A 17,875-nucleotide genomic window follows, 5' to 3' on the forward strand; every position below is an offset into this window, starting at 1 on the left:
AAGCTCAGTATTCTCCCTGCCCCATAAGGAAGGGAGCATTGCTGGAACTCATTGGAGGGAATGAAGCGGATCAAGTGGAGAATGTCAGACTAGTGAAGTACTTCAGGACTAGTGATCATAGTATCATAAGATTTAGGATAGTTTTGGAGATGGACAAGGTCAATTGAGAATAAATGCTGACCTGGAGGAGGGCTATTTCAGAACATTGAGGAAAGGTCTGGGACAGGCAAACTGGAATCCAAGACTCTCAAGCAGAAATGTCATGGTGCAGTCTGTGGCCTTTAAAGAGGATATCGTTCGGAGACATACTCACAAATGGGAAAGGAAGAGCTACCAAAGAGAAGGTTCCCATCTGTGACAAAGGGCTTAGAACAGGATGAAGCAGAAACAGCAAAGAATGCCTAAAAGATTAATAAGGAGGGAAAAATTAGAGTACTAGAGAAAACTAGCTAGAAATATACAGACAGATAGTAAGAGCTTCCACAGGTATTTAAATAAGAAAAGAGTTAACAAAGTGAGTCTGGGGAATTAATAATGAAAAATAGGGAGATGGCAGATGAATTGGACAGGTATTTTGCATTAGTCTCCAATACAGGAATTAAAACAACACCCCAGATGTAGCTGTAAATCAGGAAATGGGAGGGAGGGAGGAATTCAGGAAAGTGGTACTTAGCAAATTGTTGGAGCTGTGGCCTGTCAAGTCCCCGGGTCCTGATGGACTTTGACCCTAGGATGAAGTGGTTAGCGAGATAGTTGATGCATTGGTTATAATTTTCCAAAATTCATTAGATTCTGGGAAGGTTCCAAAAAGGGAGGGAGACAGAAAGCAGGAAACTACAGGCCAGTTAGCTTAACATCTGTTATAGGGAAATGTTAAAAGTTATTCTTAAAGATGTTATAGTAGGGCACTTAGGAAAATTCATGGTAATCAGGCAGTCAATTTGGCTTTGTGACTGGGAAATCATGTTTAACTAATTTATTGGTGCTCTTTGAAGAAGTAACATGTGCTGTGGATAAAGGGGAGCTGGTGGATGTACTGTATTCAGAAATCCAGAAAACATTTGATTAGGTGCTACATCAAAGGTTATTGCAGAAAATAAAAGCTCATGGTATAGGGAGCAACATATTGGCATGGATAGAAGATTGGCTAGCCAACAGGAAAAAGAGAGTAGGCGTAAATGGATCTTTCTGGTTGGCAAGACATAACGATTGGTGAGTCACAGGGATCAGTGCTGGGGCCTCAACTTTCTGCAATTTATATAAATGATTTGGATGAAGGAACTGAAGGTATGGTTGTTAAATTTGCTGATGACACAAAGCTAAGTAGGAAAGTAAGTTGTGAAGAGGACATAAGGAGGCTACAAAGGAATATAGGTAGACCACAAGACGAAGGAGAAGTAAGCCATTCAGCCCATCGAGTCTGCTCCGCCATTCAGTGAAATCATGGCTGATCTGAGAATCCTCAACTCCACTTTCCTGCCTTTTCCCCGTAACCCTTTATTCCCTTACTGATTAAAAATCTGTCTATCTCAGCCTTGAATATACTTAACAGCCTGGACTCTACAGCCCTCTGTGGTAAATAATTCCACAGATTCACTACCTTCAGAAGAAATTCCTCCTCATCTCTGTTTTAAATGGGTGATCATTTACTCTGAGATTATGCCCTCTGATCCTAGACTCTCCCACACGGGGATAGGTTAAGTGAGTGCGCAAAGATCTGGCAAACGGAGTATAATGTGGAGATGTATGAAATTGTCCATTTTGGCAGGAAGAATTAAAAAAAAGACATATTAACTAATTGGTGAGACTGCAGAGCTCTAGGATGCAGAGGGATCTGGATATCCTAGTGCATGAATCACAAAAGCCTAGTATGTGGGTACAGTAAGTAAATAGGAAAGTTAATAGAATGTTATTATTTATAGCAAGGGGAATTGAATACAAAAATAGGGAGGTTATGCTTCTGTCGTACAGGGGGCTGATGAGGTCACATCTGAAGTACTGTGTACAGTACTTGTCTCCTTATTTAAGGAAGGATGTAAATGCATTAGAAACAGTTCAGGAAGGTTTACTAGGCTAATACCTGGAATGGGCAGGTTGTCTTATGAGGAAATGTTGAACAGGCTAGACTTGTATCTGCTGGAGTTTAGAAGAGTAAGAGGCGGCTTGATTGAAACAAAAAAGATCATAAGGGGTCTTGACAGGATGGATATGGAGAGGGTGTTTCCTCTTGTGGGAAAATCTAGAACTAGGGGTCATTGTTTAAGTATAAGGGGTCGCTCATTTAATTCAGAGATGAAGAGAAATTTCTTCTCCAAGGGTTTAGAGTCTTTGGAACGCTCTTCCACAAAAGGCAGTGGAAGCAGAGTTTTTGAATATTTTTAAGGCAGAGGTAGATAGATTCTTGATAAGCAAGGGAGTGAAAGGTTATAGGGGGTGGGTGGAAACGTGGACATGAGGTTACAATCAGATCAGCCATGACCTTATTGAATGGCAAAGCAGACTTGAGGGGCTGAGTAGCCTACTCCTGCTCCTAATTCGTATGTTCACATGTTTTTTAAAAAGGGGAAAATGACAGCTGTCAGCTTGATAATACATTCAGCCTGATTCTCCCTTATAAAAACAAAGGAAAGAGGGATAAATACAAAAATAAATTAGCGGTGAACATAAAAAAAAAAATCCAAAAGGTCTGCTGTAGGCATATTAGCAGTAAAAGAGCTGTCAGGGAAGCAGTGGGGCCAATTAGTGACCAAAATGGAGATTGATTAGTGGTGGCAGAAGGCATGGTTGATACACTCAATTGCGTACTTTACACGGTGCTTATCAAGGAAGAGGACTTTGTTGAAGCTATGATAAATGAGGAGGTTGCCAGGACACTGGATGAGATAAAAATTAAGAGGTACCAAAAGGCTGGAAGTGCTTAAAATTAGTTAACTCACCCAGCTTGGATGGAATGCATCCTAAGCTGCTGAGGCAAGCAAGGATTTAAATTGCAGAGGTGCTGGCTACAATTGTCCAATCCTCCTTAGGCACAGCAGTGATGCCAGAGGACTGAGGGATTACAAAAAAAGGGGGAAAGGGTAAACCTGGCAATTACAGGCCAGTCAGTTTAACATTGGTGGGGAAAAGGTTTTATAAACAACAACCCTGGAGAAAGTCAACAGTCACTTGAACAAGCATAGACTAAAAGGAAAGCCATCATGAATTTGGTACGGACAAATTGTGAATTCTTCAAAGTTCAACATTAGGGCCACTACCGGTTTGATGTACATTAATAAGGTGGCCTTGAGGATACAGGGTACAATTTTGCAAGCTGCAGATGAAACCAAACCTGGAAGTGTTGTACTGAGAAACACAAAGATAGCAAAAAAGCTTCAAAAGGATGCTGACAGGCTGAAGATATAGCTTTGACAGCTGAAATTCAACACAGTAAAATGCGAGGTGATACGTTTGGTCAGAAGAATGCAGAGACACAAGCCAAGCTAATTAGTACAATTTTAAAGGGGTGCAAGGAGGGCCACCTGCCTTTTGCTCGAGCACAAATCTTTGAAGGTGGCAGGGCACTTTAACAAAGCAGTTCATGAATCATATGGGATTCTGGGTATATAAACAGAGACAGAGTACAATAGCAAGGAAATTGTGCTAAACCTATATAAACTCTAGTTCAGTCTCAGTGAGCTAGAGTATTGTGAGAAATTCTGGGTACCACACTTTCAGAAGGACATGAAGGCTTTGGAGAGGGTACAGAACAGATTTATTAGAATTCTTTTCGGGTATGCGGGATTACAGTTACATGGGTAGAGTGGAGAAGATGTGGCTGTTCTCATTCAAGCAGGGAAGGCAAAGAAGAGGTTTGACAGAAGTGTTTCAAGTGATGAATGATTTAGATAGAGTAAGTGGAGAAATTGTTTCCAATGGCTGAAGGGTCAATAACCAGAGGGCGCAGGTTTAAAGGTTAATGGCAAAAGAAGCAGAGGTGACATAAGGAAGAACTTTTTTTAAGCAATGAGTGGTTAGGATTCGGAATGCAATGCCTAATAGGGTGGTAAATACAGATTCAACAGTAGCAGGGATTGGACAAATATTTGAAAGAAAAGATGGCAGGGAAATGGGGAAAAGAGTAGGGGAATAGGACTAACTGGATTCCTGTTTCAAAGAGTTGGCACAGACTTGATGGGCCAGTCACTTTCCATGCTGTCCTATTCTACGATTCCATATTGAATCCATACAAATTCAGCAAGGCTATGGATTGAATCAGATGCATTCTGGGCCTATGACAATTACACAACACTTACTGCATATACTCAATTAAACCATATGTTTACAGAAAATGTTGGAAACATTCAGCAGGTCTGTCAACACCTGTGGAGAAAGAAAGAGTTAATATTTCAGGTCAATGACCTTTCATCAGAACTGTTCAGAGTTCCGATGAATTGTCATCGACCTGAAATATTAACACTCTCCCTCTCCACAGATTATGCCAGACCTCTTGAGTATCTCCAGCATCAACAGTTTTTTGCTTTTGAAACCCTGTTTCCTGGTTATGACAACAATAACTACGCGATATTCCTAGTAAGGTCTCGTGAATAATTAAGTACAAGTTTCTTGAACTTGTATTCCACCAATCTGCTTATCCACATATTTTGTATGCCTTTGCCAACATTGCAAGAGTTGATGGAGAGTGAACTATAACATTTAGACCTGTTCACCTTTCATTTAGAATAAACTCTGCAATTTGTAATAGTTAGCATTTTTAGGTGTCAAATATGTGTAATTTTTTATGGTTCAGTATTAGCTTCTACTTATAACTCATTTGGTCAACTTCTGAATTTTATCCTTTTGCTATGAACACTATGCAGAGTATAATGTGTACATTTAGGATGTTGATAGTTTACAATTTGAGATGTCCTGCTTATACCAATTGATCAATTTGGAAGACTAACATTTGGTATTTCCTATTATTTGGATAAAGTATCCGGCTTATTGTTTCCTTCTTTATGCCCACAGCTTCCACTTCAACAAAAGTAAATTGAGACTCATCACATCAAATGCTCGCACAATAGTTTCATGGAAAATTTTCATTAGGAGAAAAAAATTACAAGCTCGTTAACGACTCAACATCCCTGAATTGATATAAAAAAAATACTATTCTGCCTTGAGCACCACCCAAAGTCTCTCAAAAGATTCCTCAGGGAAAACACATTCAATTCCAGTTGAGCTGGCTGCTGTATTCATCATGAACACAAAATGGTAATGCTGAAAATGATAGTAAGTTTAAGATGTCAATTAGCTAGAGCTATCAGATTCAATGACAAACATGTTATAAATTGTTGAAGATTGCCTACATTCAATATTGATGAATAGCTGTTTGTTTATGTAATTATGTACGATGCAATCGCCCATTGTTCAAAATGGCTGCTGAGGAGTTCGCAAGCCACCTGGATACAGGTCAAAAGATAGGCACCAGGCTGAGATACTGACTTTGACTGGCACATGCTTGAGGCATTACAAAAACGGACAGTATCTCTGGCTAATTGGTGATCTCACTGATGCAGCAATGAATCAGAAGCCGCCACATACCAAATTATAACCAGGCACCAAAGTCAGCTTAGTCAGTCCTGTCTCTTCAACAAACAACTACAGAGCTGTGCTATATAGTTATAGTTATATAGTTGGTGTCTGTTCAGATAGGTAGTTGGGATAGATTGTGATTACCTTAGGTAAACTATCTAAAATCAGTTTAGAAAGACAGCAGGATCTTGGTTTCTTTATCAAAAAGGGTACAAAAATAGATGTTAATTATACTGTTTGCTGTTCATTCATCTGCTTTACGTACATAAAACCAAATGGTTCAAAAGCCTGAATCTGCTTGTGCTTTCAAAGTGTGGAGAATCATGGGGCAGCACATCACAATATCCAGAGGAAGGGTTTTCAGTTACTATTCCTGGGTCTTGCTCTCATTTATCCAAACATTGGGCAGGAAAGCTTTTTTTATATTTGTTCTTGGGATGTTTATTTGCCCACCCGTAATTGCCGTTGAGAAGGTGGTGATTAGCTGCCTTCTTGAGCTGCTGCAGTTCATGTGGTGTTGGCATGCCACAGTGCTATTGTGAGGGGAGTGGGAAGCGGAAAGAATTCCAGGATTTTGCCCGAGTGAAATAACAGCAACACAGTTCCAAATCAGGATGGTGTGCGACTTGGAAGGAAACTTGGTGATGGCATTCTCGTGTATCTGCTCCCTTGTTCTTTGAGGTGGTAGAGACTGCACGTTTGAAAGGTGCTGTTGAAGGAGCCTTGCAAGTTGCTGCATTACATCTTGTAGATGGTACACACTGCTGCCATTGCATGTCAGTGGTGGAGTGAATTAATATTTAAGGTGGTGAATGGGGTGCCAATTAAGTGGGCTGCCATTTCCTGGATGGTGTCAAGCTTCATGAGTATTTTTGGAGCTGCTCTCAGCCAGGCAAGTGGAGAGTAGTCCATCACAATCCTGACTTGTGCCATGTAGATGGTGGGCAGACTTTAAGACAGGAGGCGAATTACTCACCACAGGAATCTAGCCTCTGACCCGCTCTTGTGGCCACAGTATTTATATGGCTAGTCCAGTTCAGTTTCAATCAATGATAACCCCTCCACTGGCCCCAACGAATGTTGATGGTGGAGGGTTCCATGATAGCAATACTGTTGAATGTCAAGGAGAGATGGTTAGATTCTCTTGTTGGAGGTGGTCATTGCCCAGCACTTGTAGGGGGTGAATATTACTTGCCACTTATCAGCCCAAACCTGAATGTTGTCCAGATCTTGCTGCTCATGGGCACAGACTGCTTTTCATTACCGGAGGAGTTGCAACTGGTATCGAACACTGAAATCATCAGCAAACATCCCCGCTTGTGACTTTATGTTGGAGGGAGAGTCGTTGATAAAGCAGCTGAAGGCCATTGGGCCAAGTATACTAACCTGAGCAATTCCTGCATCAATATCCTTGGGTTATGATTGGCCTCCAAACACCATAATCATCTTCCTTCATACTAGGTACGGACTGCAACCAGTGGAGACTTTTCCCTGATTCCCATTGACTTCAGTTTTACTAAAGGATCCTTGATGTCACATTCTATCAAATGCTGCCTTGTTGTCAAGAGACATCACGCTGACCTCGCCTTAGGTATTCAGCTCTTTTGGGCCAAGGCTGTAATAAAGTCTGGGGCTGGGTGGCACTTGCAGAACCCAAACTGAGCACCGGTGAGCAGGCTGTTGCTGAGTAAGTGCTGCTGGATAGCACATCTTTCATTGCTAATGAATGAGGATAGACTATTTGTGCAATAATTGGCCAGATTGGATGTGTCTTTTTTTTTGGGGCAGGACTTACATGGGCAATTTTCCATGGTGTCAGGTGTTGCAGCTACTGGAACTGCTCATCACAGGGCTAGTTCTGGAATACAATTCTTCAGTATTACAGCCAGATTGCTGTCAGGGCCTGTGGCCTTTGCCGCATCAAGTGCCTTCAGCCATTTCTTGATATCACTTGGAGCAAATGGAATTGGTCAAAGACTGGCACCTATGATGGTGGGGACCTCGGGTGAAAGCAGAGATGGATCATCAACTCTGTACTTCTGACTAAAGGTGGTTGCAAATGCTTCAATCTTTTCTTTCACACTGAAGTGCTGGGCTCTGTCATCATTGAGGCTCAGGGTGTTTTTGGAGCCTCCCCCTCCAGTTAATTGTTCAATTATCCAACACCATTCATGACTGGATATAGGAGGCCAGCAGACCTTTAATCTGATTATTTGGTTGAGATTGCTTATCTCTGTCTACAGCAGGCTTTCTGCTTTTTAGCATGCATGCAGTCCTGTGTTATACCTTCAGCAGGTTGGTAGCTCATTGTTGCTCCTGGCATGCTCTCCCACACTATCATTGAACCAGGGTTGTTCCCTTCGCTTGGCAGCAATAGTAAAGTGAGGGATATGCCAGGCCATGAGGTTACAGGTTGTGCTTGAATATAATTCAGCTGCTGCTGATGGCCCACATCACCTCAAGGGTGCCCAGTTTGAGCTGCTAGATTTGCTTCGAGTATCCCATTAAGCACACAACATGTGGAGAGTGTCCTCAGTTTGAAGATGGGGCTATGTTTCCACAGGATTGTGCAGTACCACTATTACAAATTTGGTCACGGACGGATGCATCTGCGACAGGCAGATTGGTGAGGGTAAGGTCAAACAGGTTCTTCCCTCTTGTTGGTTCTAGCCAGCTGCAGGTTCACTCTGGCAGATACACCCTTCAGGACTTGATCAATTTGGTCGGAATGATGCTGCTGAGCTACTCTTCAAGCCACCACCCAGAGTACATTCTGTGCCCTTGCTATCCTCAGTGCTTCTTCCAAGTGTTCAACATGGAGGGGTACTGGTTCATCAGCTGAAGAAGGGCAGTAGGTGGTGATCAGCAGGTTTCCTTACCCATGTTTGGCTTGATGCCATGACATTTCATGGGTTCAGATTCAACATTATGGACTCCCAGGGACACTTCCTCCTAACTGTATCCACTGTGTCAACGCCTTTGATGGGTCTGTCTTGTCAGTGGGACATGGCAAGGTATGGCAATAGAGGAGTCTGAGACATTGGCTGTAAGGTATGATTCGTTGAGCATGACTGTCAGGCTGTTGCTTGACTAGTCTATGGGACAGTTCTCCACAAGTCCCCAAATGTTAGTAAAGAGGACTTTGCAGGGTCAACTGGGCAGGGTGTGCCTTTGGGTGGTTCATCCAGTTTAATTCTTAACTGACTTTTCAGTAGTGGTTTGATTTTAGAAGGCACTTAAGAGCCAACGACAATGCCGTGGGTCTGGAGTCACATGTAGGCCAGACCAGGTAAGAATGCTAGATTTCCTTCCCGGAAGGACATTAGTGAGTCAGATAGGTTTTTACAACAATCTGGTAGTTTCATGATCAATATTAATGGGATTAGCATTTTATTCCAGATTCATAAATTAATTGAAATTGAATTGATGGCTCCAAAGTGGGCCTCTGGATTACTAGGCCAGTACCATTATCACTATGCTACCATCCCCCGGACTCTCCAAATCTTAGGAGATGTGATGTCCGCTTATTGGAGCGGCCAATGACGCTAAACCCAAAGAAACATTCAGTATGATAACCAAAACACACAATTGTCTCAAACAAAAAAGTCAATGATTTGGTTGCTCAACGGAAGTTGAAATGTTGACTGAACCAATTGCTGGTTGAAAGAAAAGGAGACAAATTTATGCATGTTTTTTTTAAAAGTTAGAATGATTCTTCAACTGGCTAGGCTCAGTATGCCTTCAAGAGAGGGAAAATTAATAAAAGGTTCTGGTGTCTTCTTACCAAGTGACTCCTGCAAGCAATTAGGAAAGCAAATAGTATGTCACACTTTATTGCAAAGGGTTGGAGTACAGAAATAATTTAATGTTGCTGCAATTGTTCAGGGCTTTGGTGAGTATGCACCTAGAATATTATGTACAGTTTTGGTCTTTGTACTTATGGATATAACTACTTTAGAGGGGTTGCAACAAAGTTTTGTTAAGATTGATTCCTGGGAAGTGACGGTTGTCCTACGAGGAGCAATTGAGAAGAATCGGCCTGCACTCATTGGAATTAAGAATTAATTGAAACACAAAAGATTCTGAGGGGGCTTAACCGGGTGGATGCTGAAAGGTTGCTTCCCCAGGCTGGAGTGTCTACGGGGCATAGTCTCAAGACAAGGGGTTGGCCATTTTAGGACTGAGGTAAGGAGAAATGTTTTAATTCAGAGGAATGTGAATCTTTGAAATTCCCTGCCCCAGAGGGCTTTGGATGCTTAGTAGTTGAGTATATTCAAGGCTGAGACAGATAGACTTTTGGTCACTAAATGTAATTGAGGGATATGGAAATTGGGTACTAAAGTGGAGTTGATGTCAAGGATCAGTTACAATCTTATTGAGTGGTGGAAGAGACCCGATGACCACTTGGCCTTCATCTGCCCCTATCATAATGCTCTTCCATAATTTACAGCAAGAGAGGAAAGTGGGGAACAGAAAAAATATGATTTTAGTTCTATTTTGAGTATTTCAAGATTTAATTTTGGGGATTAATGATTTAAATTATTTCAATAGGCAATGGCATAATCTTCTATCCAAAGTCTATATTTGTTTTTTTCTATTTTTCGTTTTTATTTTAGCTAAGGCTGTTTCTTCACAATACCCTCTAGCCCCTCTTTTGCCCATTTTTTCCCTAATTTTTAGTCCTTTCCTCTGTTTAGGTTACAGGAACTTTTGGTAATGAAGATTGCTGTTTAACTTTAGCACAATGGTGTAAGATGACAATAGATCTACTTGTCAAGTTTGAACAGAATCCTATCCTTTACAAATGATAAGATTTCAGATTCAGTGACTTGACAGATCTTGAAGTCACTTTAGAAGCTAGACTACTTGCTTCTCTTCCAAAAATTGCTCTGATTGCCCAAACCCATTAATTATTTTCTTGTCTTCTATACACATCACATGTTCAGGTGATCCAAAGGAACTTGACCCAGTTTATTTTGTCGAGAGGCTAACAGATTAGACTTAAGTGCACCCTGATGAAAATCAGAACAATGGCACAAATGTGAACAATGAAAGCCACTTCCACTTTTTTCAAGTGTTCTCATTTTTTCCTGTGCCGTTTGTGGGTCTAAATGCAGCAAGGACTAACCATTTGCAGGAAGGGAAACTGGATAATTTATCATTGTATCTATAGACACCTAGCATTAAATTTGCATTTGGTAAGATTGTAATTACTCCTAGGTTAACCACAGCAGAGTTCAATTTCCTCTTCCCCTCTACTGCATCAACAATGTACCTCAATGCCACAATCAGCAGCCATCACCTACTGCATTACTACAATAATTAATTTTCAACATTATTCTTGTATTTGACTGTGGCTGTCATTTATGGTACATCCTTCATTATCTCTGGCAATTATCAGCGAGACAAAAGGAGACTAATGCGAGTTGAAGCTACAGTAATCTTTTTCTCCTCACACCTCTGATGCCTTGCTCCTGCTGACTGGCTGATGCCAAAACAGTTGTTCCACCAACTCACCTGCTAGCCCAAAATTCTCCTACAAATCAACAACAAAGCCAGCCACAGTTGTTTCTTAAAATTCAATCTTAGTTCCCTAGCTACAGAGATGAAGGCAGGGCATGTTTACCTTAATCATAACAGCCTCTGAAGCACTGACATCAGTGGCTCTCCTCACTGGCAAATTAACGGTGGGAAGGTGGGGACAGGGGTAATCACCAGTGAAGCTGCCACTACTTATAGGGGAGGTAGAGTTTTCAGTGCTTGTTAGTGAAAACCAATTTCCTCAGTCACGAGATCTTCCCCTGTGTTGGGTGCCAGATATGAAGGCAAATTTGTCAATAGCAATGGATAAAGGTGGGAGAGCAGATCAATGCCAGGTCCATTTTACCCAGGACCCAGCAACAGTGCAGGTTGAAATCTGATAACCTCACCAGGACTGCCAAGGTTTCACACTCTTTTTCACACCTCTCACTCTCCAGACAGCCTTGCAGCACTTTACTTTAGCTTGCACACTTGAAATCTTTCCTTCTCTTCTTCTAATGCCTCCTCCTCCAATCACAATGGAACACCTTGCTGCAGCTTTATCTGCTTGCATTCTCTCATTCAGAACTAGGTACTACCCTCAATTACTGCTACCACCCCATTTGATGCTTCTTTCCACCATCTCACACACTATTCAAAGATGCCTCATACATTTTCAAAACACTTCAGCAAGACACAAACCAACCCCATTTTCACTTCTCACAGGAGAAACTAACATAACAGAATGGAGAGTGAATATTATCCACCAATGCAAGAAGCTGCCATTGACATAATTAGCAGAGAGATGACATACAAGATTAGAGAGTGTAAGGTTCAGATCAGCAAAGCAGGATATCTTACCCTCCTTCTCACCTTATATTTAATAGTCTCACTTGCAGACCCAGCAGGACAACATAGTTCTGCATTACACTGCCACTCATCTGCTACTGCTCATTCATGACAATGAGTTAACCTTCATTGCTTCCCTTTTTCTTTCCCCTCCAGGTATCAGCACAGAAATCAATGCCCCATGTACCAGAGAAAAGTTAGAGAGGCCTATAGGTGGTGATTCATCAAGCATAAGTAAGCAAGAAAATCAACTTGCATTTATATAGCTCTTTTAATAGCTTAACAGAAGTGTTATCAAACAGGATTTGACACAACCAACAGAAGTATCAGAACAGGTGACCCAAAACCGTGATCAAAAATGTAGATTAAAGGAGAATCTAAGAGGAGGGAAGATGAGAAGCAGAGAGGTTTAGGGAAAAAATTCCAGAACTTAGACTCTAGGCAGCCAAAGGCACAGCCATCAGTGGTGGCGATGGAATACTGACCAGAAACTTAACTGATCAGCTGTTTGAATACTGTGGCTACAAGAGCAGGTCAGAGGTTGGGTAAATAACTCACCTCTAAACTCCCCAAAAGCTTTTCACCATCTACAAGGCACAAGGTGGGGGTGTGATGGAATACTCTCTACTTGACTGGTTTAGTGTAATTCTAATAAAGCTCAAGGAAACCTGACATATCGTGGCTGCAGTGTGTACCATCTACAAGATGCATTGCAGCAATTTACCAAGGCTTCTAATACAGCACCTTCCAAACCTGCAACTTATACATCCAGAACACCAATAGCAGGAGAATGGGAATACCATCCTGACCAGAAAATATCTTGCCACTGGGTCAATATCCTGGAACTCTCTCCCTAACAGCACTGTGGGTGTGCCTACACCAGATGGACTGCAGTGGTTCAATAAGGTGATGATTGTCAATTAGGGATGGGCAATGAATGCTGGCCTTACCAGTGACGCCCACATCTCAAGAATGAATTTTAAAAATGCCAGAATCTAAGAAGCAGAGATCTGATAGCTGCAGGGCTAGAAGAAGTTATAAGAATGGGCATGGAAGAATTTAAACACAAGTAAGAGAATTTTAAATTCAGGGTGTTGCTGGACCAGGAGCTAATGCAGGTCACTTAACACTGGAGTGAAGGATGAATGAAGCCTGGTGTAAGTTAGGATGCAAGCAGCAGAGTTTTGAATGAGGTGAAGTTTACAGAGAGTGGAAGGTGGGAGGTCAGCCAAGAGCACAATGTAATTGTCAAGCCTGAAAATAGTCATGAAAACCTATCAATGATATAATTCAAAAACAGTCAACCAATCAAATTACTTGAAATGCTTTTTTCTTCTGCCACATTCCTCAGTAGCTGAAGTTTCTAACATACAAAACAAGGATGTAATTGGCACAGCTTTGAGACTGGTTTTTCATCTCTCCCAGGTGACAAGGCGGGAAGTGCCTGCATCATGATACATAAGGCATCACAACTCAGACAGGCTAGATGGGCCAATAGGTCACTCCTTGTCCATATGTTTGTAAGCAGTGGCTACGATAATATATCAAGTATTACATGGAATAATAGTGTGTTTTCATTACAATTGTGTTAAAAGAAGCAACTCATCTTTTTCCCTTAGTGTTTTTGAAAATTACTTGGCAGTACAGCTCAAGCAGTATATCCCAAGTTTAGTCAGGTATATTAAATGCTTAAACTTAAATTTTTGCTGTTTAGATCAGAATGCTTGATATGTTTCTATCTTTCACCGCATTCCATTGTTTAAATCACCCGAGCAATCCAATTTTGATTCAATATTGTTTAGGAGCAGTACTTTAAACCTGCAAACATTCCTTGATTGTACCATTAATTTCTCTCAAAGATTTCTCTTTCTCAAGTTAGTAGCTTCTGGTCTAGTACTACCTAGATACTTCACATCTCAATCAAGTGAAACTAACAGAACAAATAGAACAATTCATTTGACGTTACCACCCGGCACTGTCTGCTTCAATCATTCCCTTATGAAGCTCCTGATGGAAGTTATTATTCATCTCAAATGGGATATACAGCTGCATAGCCCTGCTGAATTTTACCACTGTAGATAAAAGGGTTTATCTAATGGGAAGGGGCGACCTAGTTTGCTGCAATGAACTTTCTAAAAATTCATTAAAGTCTTTTCCTTTTTGGAATGACATGCATTATCAACAGCGATTAATCTGGTGAATCTTTTGGTGAACTCAATTTATAAAATGCAACAACAGAGAGCCTTTTTGTCTTCAGATGAAAATCAATTAGTGTAGGTAAGGCCACAAGGAAAAACTAACATCACTCATCACTAGCCTCTGGCAGCTCAAATGATTTGTCTTCCAAGCTTGGGTGATCAGGAGCTGTTGTAATATCTCAGGAAAATTAATTTTGTTTCTATATTCTAGACCAAGTTTCCCTGTTTGGTGGACCTTTACACAAATAACTTTTAATCAAGGCTGATCTTTGATTAATACCTTAGATGATCTCAGAAGAAGGCTCCTTTTTCATGGGCACTTTCACAGTTTTCCCAAATATGCTCTGTGAAAGACAGGTCATTGCCTTTGTCCTTACCTCATTGTTTCTCTATCGACCACCAGGCACTGCACTGAATGCCGTAAACAGTATGTTCCACCAAAGACTGCAGACATCCTGTAAACAAAGCATATAATGTAATATCCATTACTACCAAGAATTATTATCTTTACATCTTACATTTAAAATTGGAGAGAACAAACAACACTACTATAAAACTCAAGTTGAAAGTGTCTGAGTTCTATAATTAACCGTATTTCAGATTTAAATCAGATAAGTAGTCTGCCATTGATGTGTTCCAAAAATATTAATTTAACAACTGCAAAAGAACACTGACTATTTAAAGCACCTCTTCCTTTAAACGATCTTAGAATCACTGAATTCATTACCTGTACTCTGCAATTTTAAGTCCACGGCATGTGCATCATATACTGCAGTTACGGAATACAAGTCTGTATTTCACCCATGGATGTAAGCTACTTTGATGGAGCTCTCAAAAAATAAGCTAGAATGATATTCTTTCCTTTAAATATTAATTACCTTCCATGTATGGTGAATTACGTTGACAGGATTCCTGGATGCAAGACACATCACAGAAACTTCTGGTTAAAGCAAAGCTTTTTTCCAATATGAATGCATTGTGTGTTGGTGGCATTATCATTACCTAGTACAGCAATAAGATGCACTGATTGTTTGTGGCAAAAATAGTCAATAGCTTCCCAGTATCCAATTGAAAATATACACAAATCGCTTGATTGATTAATTTAGCAACTACTTTGAAAATATAAAAATCTTGGTGTCTAATCATCATAGGAGTTAACTATTAGATGCCATCAAGAAAGGTGTATTGGCCGAGTAGAACAACTATCTGAAGAGCAGCAAATCAATTCAGTATAAGAAAAATGTATGAGTTACACAATACCTTTGTTTAGTTACCTATGCTTTATTTGAAGTGCTAAAGCAGAATGCCTGTTAACACATTAAAAGTTACACGTCTCTGCAGACATAATACTTATGAATGCATAGCAATCTTCAAAATGCTTCCAAACTGCGTGCTGAAACTGACCAGCACATTCCAATCTGCAAAGCTCTGAGTCCAAACTACAAACTGATTATTAAATAAACAGAGAAAATCAATTAAATGTGTATTTAAAGGATACAATTCAGCATTAGTAAATATATTGCACCTTATATGGTGTAGTGTGTCTGCCCTAATATACTGTACTAAGCCATATCAGAATTGTTAATATTTCAAGAGAGATTTAATGTTTGCAGACCTCAAGACATCACAATTAAGAATACAGGTTGCAAACAGAACCCATAGCAGACAGACTTCATTGGTCTGCAGTACAAACTTCTTTAAATACTCCAGAGTTATATATTTTTTCTGCAAAAAGCTTTACACCCCAATTCAATGTAGCATTCGTTAGAATTGGGATTCATCCACCTGCTTATCAGACAATGTCATACTCTTACACAAAAGTAAGTTTAATTCATTAGTGACAATTCTGGGTTTCTTGACAATAACAGCTCCTCCTCACACCACAAAATTAAAATCCATTGTGAATATAATGATACTCCAATACTTATAGGGCATTACACATTTTCATCATTGGAAATAACATTGGCACCACCCAAGTGCCAGGCAATAGTCATCTCCAACAAGAGAGAGATCAACCAATCATTACCAACGTCAAACCCCACCACCCCCCATTATCAACATCCTGGGGGGGGAAATCACCATTGACCAGAAGCTTAACAGAACTAGCCACATAAATACTGTAGCCACAAGAGCAGGTAAGGGACTGATATGGCTAGTGACTCGCTTTCTGCCTCCCCCAAAATCTTTCCACAAGGCACAAGTCAGGACTGTAATGGAATACTCTCCACTTTCCTGAATGCGTGCAGCTCCAACTATACTTAAGAAGCTTGACACCATCAAACCACACGATTGGCACTTCATCGATCACCTTAAACATACACTCCCTCCAACACCAGTGCACCATGGCTGCAGTGTATACCATCTACAAGGTGCATTTCAGAAACTCGCCAAGGTTTATTTGACAACATCTCCCAAACTCGCCACTTCTACCACCGGAAAGGACAGAGAGCCCATGGGGCCACCACCACCTACCTAGCAGCACTCCTGGATCTTCCTACCTAGCACAGTTTTGAAGTACTTCACTGCAAAGACTGCAGTGGTGGCAACTCATCAACACCTTCTCAAGGACAATTATGGATGGGCAATAAATGCTATCCTTGTAACACTCATATTCCTTGAATGAGAAAAAAAATGATCAATATAGAATTACTTATAACAAAGCTCACTGCAGGAATAAATTTATGGATGTGAATTATACTGATACTCAAAAGAAAACTAGGATGGCTGCAACTCCTACAAATATTTAGAAAATGGTGGATTACAGTTACAGCATAGTTAATTATAGGGTTGATGGATGCAGGTCACAGTAGTTCTGATTTTCTGAAATCTTCTCAGCAAAATGTGTGTGTAAAACAGCAATTTGTCTTAAGCCTTTTATCAGCAAGTGCAAAGTTTATAAATATTAATTTAGATGCTTAGAGTTCAAAAGCTTAATAAACCTTTTGCTTTCATCAATATTGTCTTCCACAGTAACACTATCACTTCATGTTAATATGGAAAATGAAATACTGCACCATTATTAAACAGTGAAAAGCTTCTGCACATGGCAACCAGAATTTCAAGTTTTGATAATATTTAGTGTATGTGATGAATGTTGTTTCTAATTGAAAACTCAGGATTTGAATGCTAATAGCCAAATCACATCAGGACTGCTGCTATTTATCATGAAAACTACACAAAGATCAGAATGTTAACTGATAGCATAAACAAAAAAACAAAATCAAATATGTTAAATCTGGAAATCTGAAACAAGAACAGAAAATGCTTCAAATATTCAGTAGACCAGCAAGCATCTGTGAAGAGGGTAACAAAGTTCCAGTTGATGACCCTTCATCAGGAATAGAAAATATTACACACAACAGGTTTTATGCATGTAAATGGGTGGGGAAGGGGGCCAGTGAAGAAAGGACAAAAGGATGGGTCTTGCAACAGGTGACAGGCAAGAGGGATTAAATGACAAAAAGAATGATGGGACAAGGCAAAAGGGGATGGTAAGAGAAAAGAAAAAGAGCAGCTGTAAATGACAACAGCAGAAGCAGTACCAGAAGCTGCTGTCCAATAAAATGGAGCCAGGGGTCGCCAAAGATGAGGTGCGTTCCTCAAGCTTCTGTTAAGCAGTGCAGGAGGCAGAGGTCAAAGAGATCAGGGTGCAATAAGCAAAACCTGAAGCTGCAGGTGACGCTGTGGAACACTTCCATTCAGTCCACAAAAAGAGTTAACCCAATCTGCATTTGTTCTCC

The 17,875-nt window shown here is 40.5% G+C and overlaps 1 protein-coding gene across 1 annotated transcript in view; it reads right to left on the reverse strand.

The window, feature by feature from the left end:
* Nucleotides 1–17,875, reverse strand: part of chm (CHM Rab escort protein) — a 141,978-nt gene that overhangs the window by 25,276 nt on the left and 98,827 nt on the right. Inside the window, exon 9 of the mRNA XM_078547217.1 lies at nucleotides 14,513–14,590. Coding sequence (XP_078403343.1) covers nucleotides 14,513–14,590 — 78 coding nt within the window. The remainder of the gene's footprint in view (nucleotides 1–14,512; nucleotides 14,591–17,875) is intronic.

The sequence above is a fragment of the Cetorhinus maximus genome, chromosome 8, assembly GCF_964194155.1.
Source record: "Cetorhinus maximus chromosome 8, sCetMax3.hap1.1, whole genome shotgun sequence".
In the NCBI taxonomy this organism is placed as follows: domain Eukaryota; kingdom Metazoa; phylum Chordata; class Chondrichthyes; order Lamniformes; family Cetorhinidae; genus Cetorhinus; species Cetorhinus maximus.